Source organism: Lissotriton vulgaris, chromosome 12 (genome assembly GCF_964263255.1).
Source record: "Lissotriton vulgaris chromosome 12, aLisVul1.2, whole genome shotgun sequence".
Classification (NCBI taxonomy): domain Eukaryota; kingdom Metazoa; phylum Chordata; class Amphibia; order Caudata; family Salamandridae; genus Lissotriton; species Lissotriton vulgaris.
Genome location: NC_141700.1, coordinates 782987696 through 783005838, shown reverse-complemented (window position 1 = coordinate 783005838; position 18143 = coordinate 782987696). Strand labels below are relative to the sequence as shown.

Below are 18143 nucleotides of genomic sequence, written 5' to 3'. Positions count from 1 at the left end.
GGCACCTGCCCATTTGAGATGTTCCCCTCCAGAGCCAGGCTGCCACACCCGCCGCCCCGTCTGCTGCACACCGCCAACTTGAACATCAACCTAATGGCCAACCGTGAACCACGGTCACATCCAAAGACATTGCTGTACTGTTGGGTGCCTCAGAACTGAGCTACAAAAATGTGTGAAACATCACCTTAGGCTGCTTTTGCTACCCTGAATAGAGTTCTTGGCGTATTTAGAGCAATTACCGTGCCTTGGCTTAATCTAAATCATCACATGAACACTGTACACCCTGACAACACAAATAAACTTAACATAAATAACAGTCTTGTCTCTTTTCTAACAAAATATCCTTAACTTGACTACACAATTTGTGTGTGATATTTCTGTCCCCCTTTATTAGACTTTTTAGCCCACTCCGTCTGCCACGTAAGCCTTGACAGACAACCTCGCTAATCCACAAAGTCGAAACATGAATAAGAGATGCTTAGAAATTCAGCTGCATTTGGTTCCTGTGGTTGCAGAGAGGATAGGTAACAGTTTTTGCCAAGGATGCTCAGGTGCCACCAATTTCCGGAGGATCCATAGAGCCTATCCAACACTCACTCCCTAGATCCACCTTGCGGGTCAGCCAATTGAGATCCAGTGTCAGTGGAAGAGGTGTTAACCAACCTCTAGCATGCTGATGGTATGACCCTTCCTGGGAGTGGTATGTGACCTCTCACCATTCACTCTGCTCTCATTTCAGGTCAAAGAACCTTCCGGACCCTCAGTGAGTATGAGATCCTGAACGCGGCAAGCCAGAAGATCTTCCACGCCAAGGAGGAACGGGAGTGCTGGGGCCCTCGCTTCGACATCAAGATCTACGACAACGCCCAGAGAGCTGTGCTCCACGCCCTCCTGCCCCGCAATTATTGCAGCTGTGAAGATGAGGTGAGTTACCAGGCCAGGACGCCCTTCTCTCTGGTGCGAGCAGAACTCAGTCCAGTTTGCAGTCCTGTTTGTCGTCCACAGTAGATATGCCTGGATCTATCACATTAAAAGTGTGGTGTGTGGTGAAATGTAGTATTTCCAGATTAGTGCTGCTGGAAGTCCATCTGCCAGTACTCTCAGCAGGCTACAAGAACGTTCACACAGGAGGGGGGGCATGGCCAGCTAAGATGGCCTCCCTTGAGGACCCATCTCCCTACTGCTTAATCCTATCAGCATCCTGCCCCTATCTGCAGACTACTAAGCCATCCATAAACCACATCCTTTCTTGACCTGCTGAAAGGGGATTCCAGCTGAGTTCAGCCACTCTCAGCCGCGTGGAGGCCTGGGAGGGCCCAGAGGCTAGCTCGCTAGCCAGCCACAGACCCAGCGTGGTATCGACGCGCCTCCTGCCTGCGGCCTGCTTTGGGGACACAGTGGGTGCTGTCAGAGGGCCTACCAATGACCAACAGTGGCACTAGAAGTAGACGCCACCGCATCCAACTGTGCTCCCCCTAAGACCCTGCTTCTTATGCCCCGGGGGCCCAGGGTAGAGTGAGCAGACCTGTGATGTGGCACAATGGCTCTTATCTGGGAGGGACTGCGGCCTGAAATAGCCCTTGCTTGAAGGGGGCTTGAGGTGGCTGCTGCGGGGACACTCTTGAAGTGTAGGGATTGGTGGCCTGGCTTGGGGGAACTCCCTGGACTGCAGCTTGACACTTGCAGGCTCTTTTGATGCCCCCTGGGATCAGGGGTATCCCGCTGCCAGAGGGGGGGCTGGAGGAGCCCTGAGGCCTGGGTGCTAAACATCCGCCGCACTATCGTCTTGCGTTAGGGTCCTGCCGTTGGGATTGGAGGAGCAGAAGTGCCCCTGCGGAGGCGCTGAGACCAGCCCCTGAAGCCAGTGGATGGGTTCCCTATGGTAGATCAATTGGACATCCTAACACTTCTGAAATCTCTAAAATCAGGCTCCCCCTCGGATCCTTGCCCGGCAAGAGTTCTGGCGGGAGTAGCAGACTGTGTAGGGTCTGAGGTCACTACTTTGATCAATTGGTCTTTACAATCGGCAGTGGTACCTAAGCAGTGGAAGCAAGCTAAACTCTTGCCTCTCCTGAAGAAACCCTCGGCAGACCCAGCTTCGGCAGCCAACTACCGCCCCATCTCCTTGCTCCCGGCACTGGTGAAAGTCTGCGAAAAGGTTGTTTTCGGCAGCTGAACGCCTTTGTGGAGGAGTCTGGTGCACTTCATCCAGCCCAGTCGGGCTTTAGAGCCTCCTTCAGCACTGAGACAGCCTTGGTGGAGGTGGTGGAAGCCATTAGGGAGTGCACGGACAAGGGTGGCAGAGCGGCGCTAATTTTATTGGACCTCTCTGCCGCCTTTGATACGGTTCCTCACCAACTCCTCCTGGCTCGCCTCCCTGATATTGGCATCACTGGGGCTGTGTGGTCCTGGCTGGAGTCTTTTCTGGACTCTCGCTATCAGCAAGTCTGGATGCCCCCGTACTCTTCCTCGGCCAGGCTCGTTCAGACCGGGGTCCCACAGGGCTCTACATTGAGCCCACTTCTTTTTAACATCTATATGACCCCGCTGATCTACCTGGCCGAGGAGCTGGGTGCAAAAATTATGGCCTACGCTGATGACACCCAGCTCCTGTTTACATGGGGTAACTCAACATTAGAAACGGATGCAGCACAAAAATGCCTGGCAGCCGTTTTCACCTGGTTAGCTCATGCCAAACTCAAATGCAATGAGGGAAAATCAGAGATTTTACTATACGGTCAATTTCCAAGCCAATTCACTGAATTGATTTGGCCCCCTGATTTTCCCCGCCCCCTCTCTGAAGGTGGCCCAGCCAAGAACCTGGGCATATGGTTCAACGAAGATTTGAGGTTCGCAGAGCAGATCAAGCGATTGACGGGTGCATGCTTCGGGACCCTCAGATCTCTGAGTAGATTCTTTCCTCTCTTACCCCAGCCAGCTAAAGAAACGGTCGCTAGAGCCCTCATATTGTCCCGCCTGGATTATGCTAATGCTTTGTATCTGGGTTCCCCCTCCTTTTTGGTAAATAAACTCCAGCTTATCCAGAATGCGGCCGCGAGACTCTTGCTGGGTATCTCTAGACGAAATAGCATAAGATCGCAATTGGCCACACTTCACTGGCTGCCGGTGGCCCAAAGAGTCCAATTCAAGGCTCTGGTACTCACGCATCGAGCCCTTCATGATACTGGCCCTGCCTACCTCAGGAAAAGAGTGACTTTCCATGTCCCAAGTCGCCACCTTAGGTCGGCCTCCCAACGACGGATGGTAGTCCCCCGCTTCCGGCGTACCAGATTGGGCGGTCAATCCTTTTCGGACAAAGCCCCTGCCCTCTGGAATTCCCTCCCATTTACTCTCAGGGACACCAGAGACCTTGGCTGCTTTAAGAAGCTCCTTAAGACTCATCTTTTTAATATAGCCTATTAAAGTTGTTATGTTCTGTTGTTCAGCTCTCGACTTCTCTGTGGTTATGCTTCGCGCCAGGATACTCATGAGTAATTGTGCGCGCAATAAATATCCATATAACATAACATAACATAACATAACATGGAACAACGCGACTCGCCGTGCGACATCCTGCAAAGGAGCAGGGCTACCGAACTGCACCCGCTCCCGGTAAAACCTTCCTACAGAATGACAAGAGCAGAGGTGCCCTCGAGGTGAGTGGACTGAGGGCCTGGCTTTGGGTCCGCACCATGCTCTGACCCTTCTCTCCCCCATACTCCATCTCTAGCCTCCTCAGGGTCATGATACACACATCCAAGAGGAGATAGTTGACATGTTCAAATCCCATTTGGGGCAGGTATATCACCGTCCTGGACCTTGAGGCGGATCTTACCCTGGAAGTAATTAGAGCGGGGAAAGGCACAGGCAGCGATGGCTTTCCTGCTTAGTTTTATCATTCCTTCTTCCCCTCTATTACTCAGCAGTTACTAGAGGTTTACTTAGAAGCTAAAACCACTGGTGTACTCCTGAAGCCAATGCGGGAGGGTTGCATCTCTAGGATGCTAAAGTCAGAGTCGGATAGCTCTGACTTATCAGCATATAGACGACTCACGATGATCAACACAGACATGAAAGTGCTCTGTAAGGTATTGTTCCTTAGGCTACGCCCAGTTATTACACAATTAATACATGATGACCAGTGTGGCTTCATCCCCGGTCACAACACCACTATTTGATTTTAGGTTTTACATAGCGCTTGAATGCCCAGGGGCGTCTTGGCGCTGTGAACATCCGGAGGCTAATGTGTGTACTTCACGAGGTGGAGGGTCAGGACGAGGAGCTTGCCATTGTTTCCTTGACATTGACAAGGCCTTTGACATGGTAGATTGGTGGTACTTCATAGAGTCCACAGTTTTGAGGTTGGGTGAGACCTGCGGCCCACATCTAGAGTGCGGGTTGGTAAATTATGCTCCGATAGTTGGCCAGTTAGCAGGGGAATGCAACCGGGCTGTCCGCTCCTTCAGCTTCTATTCCCTGTAGGATTTGAACCACTGGCCATTTGGATTCATCAGGAAATGGCATACTGGGGAATCACAGTAGGTTACGCTAGTCATTTGGTGTCTTTATTTGCTGACAACACCCCTTTTTGTATCTTACACACCCAGAGGCTCCCTACCACTGTTGTTGGGGCACTTGGATGAGTTTATGGAGGTGTCTGGCCTCCGGAATAACTACAATAAATCCCTAGTGTTTCCCTTGGGAACACCTCTCTTTTGAGCCACAGAGACCCTGCCAAGGCTGCCTTTGTGATGGGAGACTGATAGCTTCTGCTATTTGGACATGATGGTGGCATATACGGTAGAGAAACGTTTACAATACAATATCACCAGGGTACGGAGGGCCTTCGGACCTCCATTCAATTCTCAAACGCCCTACCTTTTTCCACAATGGCGTGCGTTGCCATTTCAAAGATAGTGGGTTTGTCACGGCGTCTCTACTCCTTGCAACACTCATTTGATCGACTCCCTCAGAACGTGTTCAGGCGACTGAATTTCTTGCTAGCCTCACTGATCTGGGCAGGTGGATGCAGTAGGGTGGCGAGGGAGTTTGGTTTTATCCCATTGGAGGAGAGAGGACTGACAGTTCTGATACAATTAAGATGTTTTACTCTCATATTGGTCGTATTTTACTTGACAATATGTTAGCATTCATGTAGCTATCTTGAAATAGGTTCTTACTGTATTCATACATTATTAGTAAGTTCAGATGATATGTAGGTTAGGTTGACATCTGTGCCACCATTTTAGTTGTTGAAGACACCATTTTGTATTATAATCAAACCTGTTACTTGATCACTTACGAGAAATGGTCCATGGTAAGTTTTGTTTCTCCAATGTTGAAACTTGCTCATTAACGCATGCCTTTTCTTTTACATAGAGGCCTTCTCCCACCTTTCTAGAGGGGAGGATAAGCCAGAGGACCTTGAGCGGTAGATAGCTTGTAACAGGCTGTGGAATCAACACTTATGTTCTGTACCCCCATTGTATAACGACAGGTACCAGTATTTTTCCATAGTAGGCGGGTCTTTGTGGGATCCGCAACATACATAATGTAACTTTATGCTTGTTAGAGTCAGTCCCTCGTCAGCCATCACAGAAGGCTGGTCAGACGGGACTCCACTAGAGTGTACTTTGTGAGTAAACTGGTTTGCTTGTATTCTCTACTGCGTCATCAACTCTTCATTCTTCGAAGGCTAGAGGAGGTCGAGAGTGACCGGGGTGGTCCTAGTTGGGTCACTTCCTTCAGTCCCCAACCTGGAACAGTATTACCTGGCTTCGTAGCTTCAGCACGCCACACATTAGCTCACACAGGGGAGTAACTGGGAGCAGAGGTTATTTGAGGACCCCAGTTGCGGCCGGCTTCTACCTCCCTCAAATCCTGATGGCAGGTGGCAGAGGCATGGGACATGTATCATATCTCATTAAACACGCAGCTTCCTTATGTGAATGAATAGTGAAGTTAGTATGGCGGGAGGGTGGTTGTGAGACATTGGGAGTTCTGTACCTCAGTGAGGAATTTATCGCATTTGAAGATGCCCAGAGCAGCTTCAATTTGGGTATGGGCCTATATATGCAACATGCAAGCCTCACTGCTATAGTTCAGGAGATATGACTTCATTCCCTGCAGCCCTGTGCTCCTCCTGTGTTTTCCCAGGGCTTGTTGAGACTGGGGTAAAGGTGACATATGGTCTCCCTGCTCTTCAAGGCCATGATAGCCGACTGGACTGGTACACCCCCAGCACATGCAGCTTGCAGCAACGAGCTAGGGACTCAAATTGAAGACGCAGTGTGCGATATTTTGTGTGCACTAGTAACAATGCATGTTGAGTAATGCTAGATTCATGCTATTCCACTTTCATTTTCTGAGCGCGACCTACATAACGCCTGTGACCGTGCATAAAATAGACCCAACTCGACCACCAAACTGCCCCCTATGCTTTGCAGCTTATTTTCTGCATTTTGTTTTCAAAGAATCAAGGTACCCTATTAGTCAAATGGACCTAGGTTATGCATAACATTAAAAAAAACATTGGTCCCTTCATGAAGGTAATAAACAATGAAGAACAGAACTACAATGAGATCTATGTGAACCTTCTGCAAATGGAGAATCTGTTCATTTATTTCAATAATAATTCAAAGCCATAAGACAAACAAATAAGTCGGCAAAATATTGGAAATCAACAGATTTTCAGACCTCAGGCATATATATTAAGCCTGGGCGGAGTTCGCGAAGTCCTGCGATGCGAAACTCCACGAAGTGACAAAAAAACTCTGCAGAGTTCCGCAAGGGGCTGAGTGCTGTGCGAACTGCAGTTCGTGATGATCTTCCTGCTGCTCGGGTAGAAATTCTGTTCGCTCAAAGATTTCTGAAGACTAGATTTACAAGTGCAGATCAGGTGGTTGGGAGGGACAATATTTATAGCACTGAAATAACATAGAATGCTAGCCCTTGAGCTTGTACTCGCACCACCACTCTCTTCAGTCTTTCCACCACCCTGGAGCAGGCTCTCCGCAGCCTACTACAAGGCTTCAGTGGTATGGATGGATGCTCTCTCACTACACCCAAGTACAGATCTAAGGCCTTTAGGCAAATTCACTTCATAAAGGGAACAGCTCCCAAAAACAAACATAAGTTTTGTGTGTTTTCATTTCACAAAGGACCCTCGACCGTCTGTCAGAGGGGCAGGTAGTGGAATCCAAGAAGGTCCGTTTAACCATCACACTATTAGGAGAGGAGCATAAGATAAGAGCAGCATTTAATGACTGTTCTGGGTAACCTCGTTCTCAGAAGCTAAGAGCCTCAGGTGGAAATCTCTAACACAACTTCCCCGTTGCGTCAAGTGGTCCCATGAGTTAGTGTTGAGTATTAGACGTTGAGTGCAATGTACTCATAGTCTTACAGCCCTTCTGCCCCTGACTTCACCAGCTGTGGAGGCCCTCTCCCTTGTTATAGGCCCTCACATGTGGCTGTGACTGAGATCAGGGGTCTTTAGTGACTGAGAGAGCCATCACCAGCATTGCAATGCATGTTGAGACGGTGAAAGACTTCTAGTATATTGACACGACTAACCAAAATACCCTATTTTCACTTTGAAATACCTTTCTTTGGTAGGGGGATTCTCTCTATGCCCTCCCCATCATTCTGCCCTCAGAAGAGTTCATGTCCGTTCCTGGTGCTTCCTCTATCTCTTTCTCCTCTTTAGTTTCTCAATCTATGGAACTTGTTCTTTGCGAGATTGACGTGATCGCTGGTATGTGGCTCAAGTGTTGAATATCTATGATTGCAGCTGGGAGTCTACTCGCCTACATCTGGGGGTCTGATTGGTTCCGTCATCAAGAGATGGGATCCCTTCTCCAGCAGCTTCTCCATCCTAAACAGCGCCAAGGAGGTGGTGCTGAAGGTCGTGGGTCCCGGCTCCACCATGGCCGCCTTCAGAGACGTCAACTTTGAGGTATGGTTAAGGGTGCTAACTCTATTGGTTGTACATCATGAGGTGAGAATCCCTGAGCGAACCATAGGTAACTAGCCATATAGTTTACTGAGAAGCCCTGTACCAACCACAGAGTTTGAGATGCACTGCACTAACCATAGAGTTTGATGAGACACAGGGCTTGTTTTAAGGCAGTGTGACCGGTGCGGCCGTACTGGGCGCTGATCTGTGGAGGAGGCACTAACTTCAGGGTGGCTGTGTTTAGCAATAACTTATTATTGGAGAGATGAGGGGCACCTTTGCCTGGTGGTAGTGAGAGAATCCGAAGAGGCGGTTTTGGGGTATGGGGCCGCCAAAAAGTATTGTCGCACCGGGTGCAACAAGCGCTAAAGCTGGCTCTGATGAGACACCCTCATTGTGCTAATCCTAGAGCACAAAAGAGAGCCGAACTCTACCATTGTGATGTTGAAGAGAGTCCTCATTCAATCCCATGATGCTTTGCACCAAGCATATGTGCAATGAGGGCCAATCTCATCTTGTGTGTAATGTTGCATCAAAGTATGCCATTATGTGCCTTAAAGAGGCAACAAACAGCTGAACCCTCAATCACAAATGTTACACACAATAATCAACAACCCTATCTACAGTGCAGAGTCACTTCACAACTTCATGACAACTTATTTATCCAAACACTTTATACATAATATTAAATCAAACAACAGTGCCATTTGCAGGGTAGTTTTTTTTGTGTTTTTTAAAACTTTAGTAAGCAAAATACAAGATACAAATATTCTGCCGTATGTTGACAAAATGTCACTGTGAATCTCTGAACATATAAGGAAAGCTTTACAAAGAAACAATGTCACTTTCACAGCAAATAGTAGTATGCAATAACTAAACTAGTATATAATAGGTAAACCACAATTTTAGCAAATTCTCCTACGTGGGTATTGACAATTATGAGGCTAATTTTTAGAATGATCCATAAAAATGATTATGAAGAATTATCATTTTAATGTGAATTCAAATAACTTACTTATTTGACCGTCCTTACAAGATATATTGGGACGATTCTGGAAGTGAATTTAGATAAGAGAGGCAAACACCTACCCTTGGACTTTGAAAAGTGGCAAAAATAAAATCTAAGTCCATGGAACAAGAATAATACACGTAAATGATTATACTACCAATGATACAGTATCTTCTTTTCATATCTTCATCAGGTAAAAATTAAATTTACTTCACTTTAGAAAGCTGGTTAAAACATGTTGTCTGGTCACCCACACACAAACCCTTATTTTCAAAAAGTAAATGTAAAAATGTATGTTTTGGTCTCCCTAATCTGAAAGTGTTGGTTAACCTTTGCTTGCTAGGCCCTAGTTTACTCCAACCTCCGAGCCCAGACTGAAGTGGGTAGAACTGAAAAGATGCACAACTGACAGAAAGACTGTTTCTTTCCTTTCTCAGACTAAGAAGAGTGAAACAGTGTCTCACTTGACGTTATAACTTAACCATCAACTATGTTATTCCTTGCATGCTGTGTGTGGATAGAAAAATATAACCAACCTAAAAGCATATTTTAAGGAACTTATTTAAAACAAAATAATAAGGAACTGTTTGCAACACATGACATCAAAAAACCTTAAACCTAACTGTAAGGCCTGCAGCTCAGTGGCCCTCTCCCTACAGAAAGTATGTGTAGGGCGAGCGGGCCGTTGAACCGCTGGTGTAGGTTACCACCCCTGTAGGGGGTATACCTGGGAGGAGCAGACTTGTTACACACTGTTGTGGGTCACAATAGAGAGCATGTATTGTCTCTGTAGTGTATGCTTGTGAGGGACAAATGTGGCCACCCCTCACACTCTGCTAAGTATTAACAAATTATGCTAAATGACGTCAGAGTCCAGGGTGGAAGGCATGTACCAAGCATAGATGGCAGACACCGGTGTTAACATATCTGTTTCTTGGCAGGTGAAAACCTCGAAAGAGTCCCACACTGTGGGCCGCATTGCGAGGGTATGGCGAGGCCTTCGCAACGAGCTGCTCAGCTACGACCACTACTCTGTGCAGTTCCCCCTTGACTTGGACGCCAAGGTGAAGGCCCTTTTGTTGGTGACAGGCCTCTATATCGTAAGTATAGTCTTCGGTAAAGCTTTTACATTCGACCTGGAGGGAAACCTTAGCTCGCGTGCAGACCCTGTATCAATAGATTTGGAGCATAATCCTGCCGGATGATAACCCTGTATTAGATAAGGGTGCCTACAAGGAATTTTCTTCGCTAATCTTATTCAAATTTTATACAGACTCTTTACTTGTATGTTATGCTCAAATTGGTAACTAAACCTTGAAAAAATCTAAACATCAATGTAATTGTTCATAACATGAATATTCAGCAGAACACTTACAAACACAGATATTTCTTTTTTTCATAAGTACACACTTTTTGATGTGAACAGAAATGCAAAGGGTACATTCAAAGACAATAAAACGCCATAATAGAGGGTACATAAAAGAGCTTACAAATCATAGGTGTAAACGTCTATTCCAAATGAATACAAAAAAGGAAATGAATCAAAAACAATAGAAAGCAATTCCTCAAATGCCTCAAATGCTAGGGAAATAGATGTGACAGTCGACATTTCGGTCTGTTGCGGCCATATCATCCATCAGACCATCTTCAGGACATACAGTCAACTGTTAAAAGACTCCCCTGTATAAACATAATATATAAAATTACTTAAATAGTCTACTATGACGATTTTTTAAAAGAAAGAAAAGATATCCCGTGTGAAGTAGAAAACAAAGGCATCATTTAGAGTCTGCCATCATTGATGGGTGATAACACTAGCACTTTGTAACTAAACAAAGCGTTAGAAGAACCCATGTCCAGACTACAGTGAGAAATAAAGGTGACCAGCCCTGCCCAGGTGGGTATATGACTTGTCCTAATTCAAAATAAAGTCAGAGATAACCTTTTAGAGAAACAATGAAAAGGTTGAAGAGCTAACCCTCAAATCTGATTGATTTATTGATCGATTGATTGATTCATACTCCTGCCATCTAGTGTTGGGGTTGGACGTTAGCAAGTTATTTCTCTTCAAAGAAGCTCTTGGTCTTGAGATATCTCGTGACTCCTCCCTTACAATGCATCAGTACAAAGACTCCACCTCAGATTGCTTTTATCCACCGTCAGGTTCGGACGTTCCAGCTTGTGCTCTTGGACAGCCGATGACTTTTCTGCTCCTATGATTCCAATCACTGTATATCCTGATCATTTGTCGGAAGATTCAATGAGAGGAGCACGGGTAAACCTTCACTTCGGTTCTGAACCCATTGGAACAGCTCCATTCCAGAACTCGGGTCATATGAAGAATGACCGGTAGGTGAAGGAGGTATGGAGAATACACCCTTTCAGCTCTGTCCAATATGTAAGACCGGAGACAATTGATCAGACCCCCACCGGGTCTGCAACCTCTGCCTGTCTCCAGAGCATGAGGAGACGACCTTCTTAGCACACCAGGAGTTTAAAACAAAGAGATGATTGGATATCGTAGAGAATTCCACTGGGTTCATTACAGAATACAGCATCAATGCGAGAATCCACTGATTTGCCTGCTGCAGTCAGAAGCAAAGAAGATGAAGGAACAAAAACAGAGAAAGAACCGAACCGTGAGGTCGCCTCTTCTGAGGACTCCAATGCCAAGGAGCAAACTGTAGACCAGCAGGTACCCCCAGAGCCCAGGACAAAGACCACTCCCAGAGCCACCATTCCTCAGCCCATTTCTGAGGATCAACCCTCTGGTGATTGACCTTCAAAGTAGTCTCGGGAAGAAGCCAAACACTGCTCTGATGGGAGTCAGCAATTGAGCCCAAAGACTATTCAAAAGAGGCACCGACCTTCGGGTCCAGCCTCCAGCACTGATCTCTCAGCTCATCGAAGGACCTCTTTTGGCTCCAGAGAAGCCTTGGCCATAGGGCCGACCCCGAATCCACCAGTGATCTCAGATTACCTGCCTTCGAAGTTGAAATCGACTTTGAATCGGACTCCAAAACCAATTCCAAAGTGGGTTCCAAAAAAGACCTTGACACTAAGGCCAGAGTCGAGTGATCCCATCAGCGCCATTGAGCTCCTAGAGGTGAGGGAGCATGAAATATATATTCATCTCTCCATGGGACAGACCCTTGCTAAGACCGCAACCTTTAGAGAAGCCTCACACACCTCAGCCAATACCTGTCAAGAAAAGGAATTTTACTTCTGAAGAACAGATATCTGAGGAAGGTCTAAAGATGACAAAGGCTATGAACCCTTTACCACACCCGCCTCCACACACTTCCGGGGCATCCTCTGCGAGCACCCACGCAACCACCACCAATATGCTCTTAACACACTCCTGCAGTCCAGCAGAGTTCCTTTTACAGTCAGAAACCTTATTTTAAGGCAGAACCACCTATAAAAGGGAATAATCCATGAGAGGATAATACTGTGAACCCACAAGAGGATATTAAACTAGAGGTTGATCGGTCACTGCATCATCTCGATGACACAGAGGCATATCATGTAGCGATACTAATGGCAGAAGACCACCACAACCACATGAAAACATACATGTTGTAGAGGAGAAGAAGGACTTCCTCATGGAGACACCTTCAGAAATGAAAGGTTGGTCCAGTACCTTAAAAGCATGTGGAAATGTGTGCCACAGAAAATGTCAGGGGTGCAATAAAAACCCTGAGAGTTGAGAAAAGTATAAACCTGACCAATATGACTCTCTGTACCTCAAGGGTCATGTACTCTGTGACTTACCCTTCATCTCCCATCACATAACATCTGTCGGGTGAGAATAAAGTTGTTCCTTCCTCAAGAAATAACCTCAGACAAGTTTTTACTCTCTGTGATGCTGCATGGGTCTTGCTTGGAGGTCTATACCACACTGCCAAACATACCATCCCAACATCATGCAATGAGACAAGAACAGTTGCAAATCTTGTCGCAGGAGGTGCATGCACTTCTCATCAAAGGCACCATCTAACCTGTACCCCCAGACCAGCCTGGCCTAGGGGTGTACTCCCTGTATTTCTTCATTACCAATCAGAATGGAAGCCTGCAGGCTAGCCAAAACCTCGAGCAACTGAGCCACTACATCCTGTGTGAGCACTTTAAGGTGACAACACTTCACGCTCTGCACAGGCGATGAAACTACACCCCTCAGTACTCCTACTTTCACATCCCGATACACCCGAGACAACATCATTACCTCCACTATGTGGTAAGTGTACAACACTTACTAATTCAACGTTCTACCATTTGGGGGTAACAACAGCCCTAACAGTGTAACATATGTTTAGTGGTTGTAGCTGCATATCTACAAAGAAATATCTTGCGTGTCTACATATTTATGTATATGTAGTGTATTTCTGTTGTACAACTTAGCCAAAAGGCAGCGGAGCCCTATACAAAGTCAAAGACAGATGTAAAGGCAACAAGTTATAGGAGAGGTAGGTGGGTTGTGGATGGTTAGTACATTGTGATGGAGTGTACTTTAATGAGAAACGTCTACAACTTTTTTTAGAGTTTGTTACACTAACGTTGGGTTCTGGAGCCACGTGCTGCCTGGCGTAAAGTACTTCAACGTCTCATCAGGGGTAGTTAGTGATAAATAAATGTAATTATGATTTACAATTACAAGTGTTGTTTAGCGAAGTTACACCCGGGGCTATGTATGGAGAGGATTCTATAGCATCACTGTTATTACATAGATCACGCGCTGATTGCGTATGTATCACACTGCAGTGGAAAGAACATATCCAGTAAACAGCCCTGGTCAGTTCAGCCGCAATCCACCCCAATCACAAACCGCAGAACCATCCCTCTCTTACAGTATTCCTACACACACTAAATATACATTCCTACCTATATTAAAGATTCTTCCTACATAGCAGAAGAAATGAAGGTTTGACCCAGAGTCAGACCAGAAGAGAGGAGTCTGTCTCAGCAGTAGCTCAGAGTGAAACAGAAGTCTGGCCCAGCAGTGGCCCAGAAGAGAGGAGTCAGTCTCAGCAGCAGCTCAGAGTGAAACAGAAGTCTGGCCCATCAGTGGCCCAGAAGAGAGGAATCAGTCTCAGCAGTAGCTCAGAGTGAAACAGAAGTCGGCCCATCAGTGGCCCAGAAGAAGGGAGGTCCCAGGCCCAGCTCTCCCCGTGCTGCCGCATCGCTCTTGCTCCTGTCTTCTCCTTCTTTTTACCAGGTCTTTTGAGTGCCTTCTCTTGCTGCACCCTTGTTTTCACTGCTTTCTCCTAGCTTTTTCCCCCATTCTTTTAGTGCTTTCTCCTCGCTTTTCCGTTTTTTTCACTGCCTTCTTGCTTTCCCCCCGTTTTTGAGTACCTTTTCTTGCAGCACCCTTGTTTTCACTGCTTTCTCCTTGCTTTTTCTCCTCTTTTTGAGTGCCTTCTCCTCGCTTTTCCCTTGTTTTCACTGCTTTCTCCTTGCTTTTCCCCCTGTTTTTTGAGTGCCTTCTCCTCGCTTTTCCCTTGTTTTCACTGCTTTCTCCTTGCTTTTTCCCCTGTTTTTGAGTGCCTTCTCCTTGCTTTTCCCTCGTTTTTCACTACTTCTCTTTCTTTTTTCCCCAAATTTTTGAGAGCCTTCTCCTTGATATTCCCTCATTTTTTGCAGTCTTCTCCTTGCTTTTCCTCCTGTTTTTGAATGCCTTCTCTTGCTCTACCCTCGTTTTCACTACTTATTTCCTGCTTACCTCCATTCTTTGAGTATCCTCTCCTTGCTTTTCCCTCATTTCTCACTGCCTTCTCCTGCTTTTTGCCCCATTTTTTGAGTGCCTTCTCCTCCTTTTCCCTCGTTTTTCACTGCTTTCGCCTTGTTTTCCCTCATTGTCGCTCGTGCGTGCCACCAGTTTTGCCCACCTCCACCTAGCCCTGCCCACCACCTCCCAGAGCCCCTCCCTCTTCCCAGGACCTACTTACGGGAGTCTGCAGCACCCTCATTGTGTGAGAAGGGTTAAACGCTGTAGGGATATCAAGGGGCTGGAGTTTCTGATTCCAGCCACCATCCTTGCACCAAAATCTAGCAATGGCGACTTTTGTCTCAGGAAAAGGGAATAATTGCATGAACCTTGGACCTAGAAATACAAGTCCTTTGCATTGGTCATATGGTGACTTCCTGCTTGAAGTAGATGGAAAATGTCAGCAGGAGAGCCAGAAGGGGTCAAGACAGGGTAGGGTAATTCATGAGATAATGTCTGTCCCTCGTGCTCTGCTCCGAGCAGGTGGGGGCCCTGCCTGGCCTCTGCCTTGGGGCTGTTGATGAGACCAGGTACATACTTGTGCCTGGTCTTGCTTCTTGAGATGGGACCCTTGGAAGGCCGAGACCTGATTGGGATCTGTTGTATGCCGGCTCCATTGTGGTGCTTGGGGATCGGCAGCGCCAGGTTGTGCTCCTCCCCAGAGACCCTACCCTTGTCCCTGCTGTGGTCTAACCAAGGACACATCTGGCCTCAGCGGACCCATGCTGGGTATCCCTGGGCCCGGGATTAGGGGGTCTGGTACTTGTGGACACGATAGTTCCCGGCACAGAGACTGTGGCCACTTGATGGAATTTTTCCACTTGTAGTGAGGGCCATAGACTTCTAGTGGTGGAGGTTAAGATGGGGTGGACCAGGTATAATGGTGATGGGGAAGTTGTTTATGCATCTGTGGTGCAGATACTCACTGCCTCTGTTTCTGCTCTACACAGGATTACTTGTATTACGAGCCAAGTAGCCAGAATAACAACTCAGCGCCTTCGCCTGTTCCAGGACTCCGGTTACACATCTAAGGACATTCAACTCTCAATGCTGGAAGTGTCCCTGAAGCTGCAGCCTGTCGCATCATTCATCTTTCTTCCCTGTTCAATTTATCTTACCTGTGTGTGCATAAACCCTATCATGTGTCATGGCTACCGCAGTGCTGGACACTGTCCTACGAAGCAACGTCAAAGGGTTAGAGCTCCCTGTGTCCATGGACCACCCCTTCTCTGAACACTCATACCTCATCCATGGCCTTTTATGAGACGCGTACAACAGAACGATCATCCTTGGAAATTATTAGCCACAGGGTCTTTGTGGGCGGGTCGGTGGCAGCGTGCAGGAGTACCATACCGCTCAATGCGCTCAGTCTATTTAATATAACATTTAGGGCCTGATGCAGACGGGTTACTCTGTAAAACAGAGACGGATATCCCATACACCTAAATATAAATCCCATTGGATATAATGGAATTTATATATTATATTAGCGCTGGGACGCTCACGGGCAGCCACGAGCTCTACAAATTGGTAAGATAAAAAATAAATAAATAAATATCCCTCTTGGCTAATGCATAGGCACCATTATATCGGATATAAAGCATAATCCATTGTAATCCATGTGAATCCCTTTTTAAACATTAAATGCCTGTAATTTTACAATATATTAACTTGTATATAAATATATTTGTGTTTAGTTCCATTTAATAAGGCTGGTGTTAGCCAAGATTTTTGGATTTTACTAAAACTATAATAAAAATAATAATAATAAATGCAGGCTTATTATGATGTCAGGTGTAGACAACGGCTCGGCATGGGACCGGCCGACATCCGGTCGGCAGTCCTGACCTATTGATTTCAATGCGACCAAAAACACTTTGGTCGCATGGTCCCTTTCCTCAATGGGTGCTCGTGTTACGGCTGTAAACCGACCGTAACACAAGCTCCCATTAAACCGGTTGCAACACAAGCTCCCCTTGAGGAAAGGGAGGTGCAGTTCACCCCTGCACCCCCTGGAACGTACCTCAAGGTGCCTCCCACAAGGTGCAGAGATCAACAGGGGGTGCCTCAAACCGGAGGCCGTGCACCAAAGGGTGCCCTGCCGGGGGACCCGGAACATGCTTGCTGACATGGTTTTTATGTCGGACAGGCTAGCATGGAAACCATGTCGGAAACCATGCATTCTGATCTCAAGGGCGGAAAAGGCCCGCCCTTGAGATTACAAGGCGGATTCCGACTGGCAGATGGTCTCTCCGAAAATGTCTCAATCCAGCTAGAATTACTGGCCAGTTTACTGTCCAACTGCCTCCAACATAATGAGGCGGTCAAAAAATAAACCGAGTGACCCGTTACTATGCGGCCGTAAAGGCGCTGACCGAGGGCCGTATACGGCCCCAAAGTATCCTTTATTAGGTGGTACCCTGGATGTAAATAAAAAATACTATAAACTCTGATCAGAGGACATTATTGTGTGCCATGGCCCTTACATACCTCTAAGGTGCCAACATGTTTCTGCCCATAGACAGACTAACTAGGTCTCAGGCATTCGTCAGGGCTTATATATGGATCCCTATACTTAGTTAAGGTAAAAATATAAAAGTATATGGAGTGGACCTACCTCCCTCATAGAAGTCACAAGGTAAATTTACCTAGTGCGTTGAGGCCCTTTGCCTAATGGTATGTCTGACGGGGAAGGATAGGAATCCTATGGGCGATTCTCCTTGATTAAATTTTGACAATAGGAGTCGCCCACCCTGAACAGACCATGAGGCGAAATTTACCTAGTTCAAGTTGCACCATCTCTTGGCATCCCTTAGTTAATATGAAAATGAAATGAAATATCAGTATTTGTAAAGTGCACAGCTACCTCCAAAGTGGTGTCCCGGCGCTGGGGGCCCTTGGGAAGATTAAGCGAGCTACTGCCCAGAGTCACATGGTGCTGGGCTAACCTGCCACCGGCGCCGGGGATCGCACTGTGAACCCCATAGTCCGGAGTTAGGCACCCTGGGCACTGCACCACACCTGGATCGCACTGGAACTCTAGGGCCCTGTGGCTGCGACAATATGTCTCCACAGGACACCCTCCATGTTGTGGTGTTTTGTAAATATTTTAGCTTGCCCAGGAAGTTGTTTATTCTCCCTGTTATTGAAAGCCCTGAATTTCTCATAAGCTCGCCTGGCACTCATGTACCTACAGCTGCTATCAAATGAACATATTTAATTTGCTGACTCATGCTTTTTACGTGCAGTTTTGATATTTAGCTGCTGCAGACCGGATTAATCCAGTTTAAAAAAGTAAGAACTTTTAATGTAATGCATTATCAACATAGTTTTATCTTTTTAAAAGATGTTTTGGTTCTCTAAAAATACATATCAATTTTCAAGTTTTAAGAAGTGCATGTTTTGTGGTTTTCTGC

The 18143-nt window shown here is 46.6% G+C and overlaps 1 protein-coding gene across 1 annotated transcript in view; it reads left to right on the top strand.

The window, feature by feature from the left end:
• LOC147678706 (phospholipid scramblase family member 5-like) overlaps positions 1–16088 on the top strand; it is a 40292-nt gene extending 24204 nt beyond the window's left edge. The window contains exons 4-7 of the mRNA XM_086946629.1: positions 740–924; positions 7790–7954; positions 9905–10063; positions 15678–16088. Of these exons, the coding sequence (XP_086802755.1) occupies positions 740–924; positions 7790–7954; positions 9905–10063; positions 15678–15758 (590 nt within the window). The 3' untranslated portion in view covers positions 15759–16088. The remainder of the gene's footprint in view (positions 1–739; positions 925–7789; positions 7955–9904; positions 10064–15677) is intronic.
• The last annotated feature ends 2055 nt before the right edge of the window (positions 16089–18143 follow it).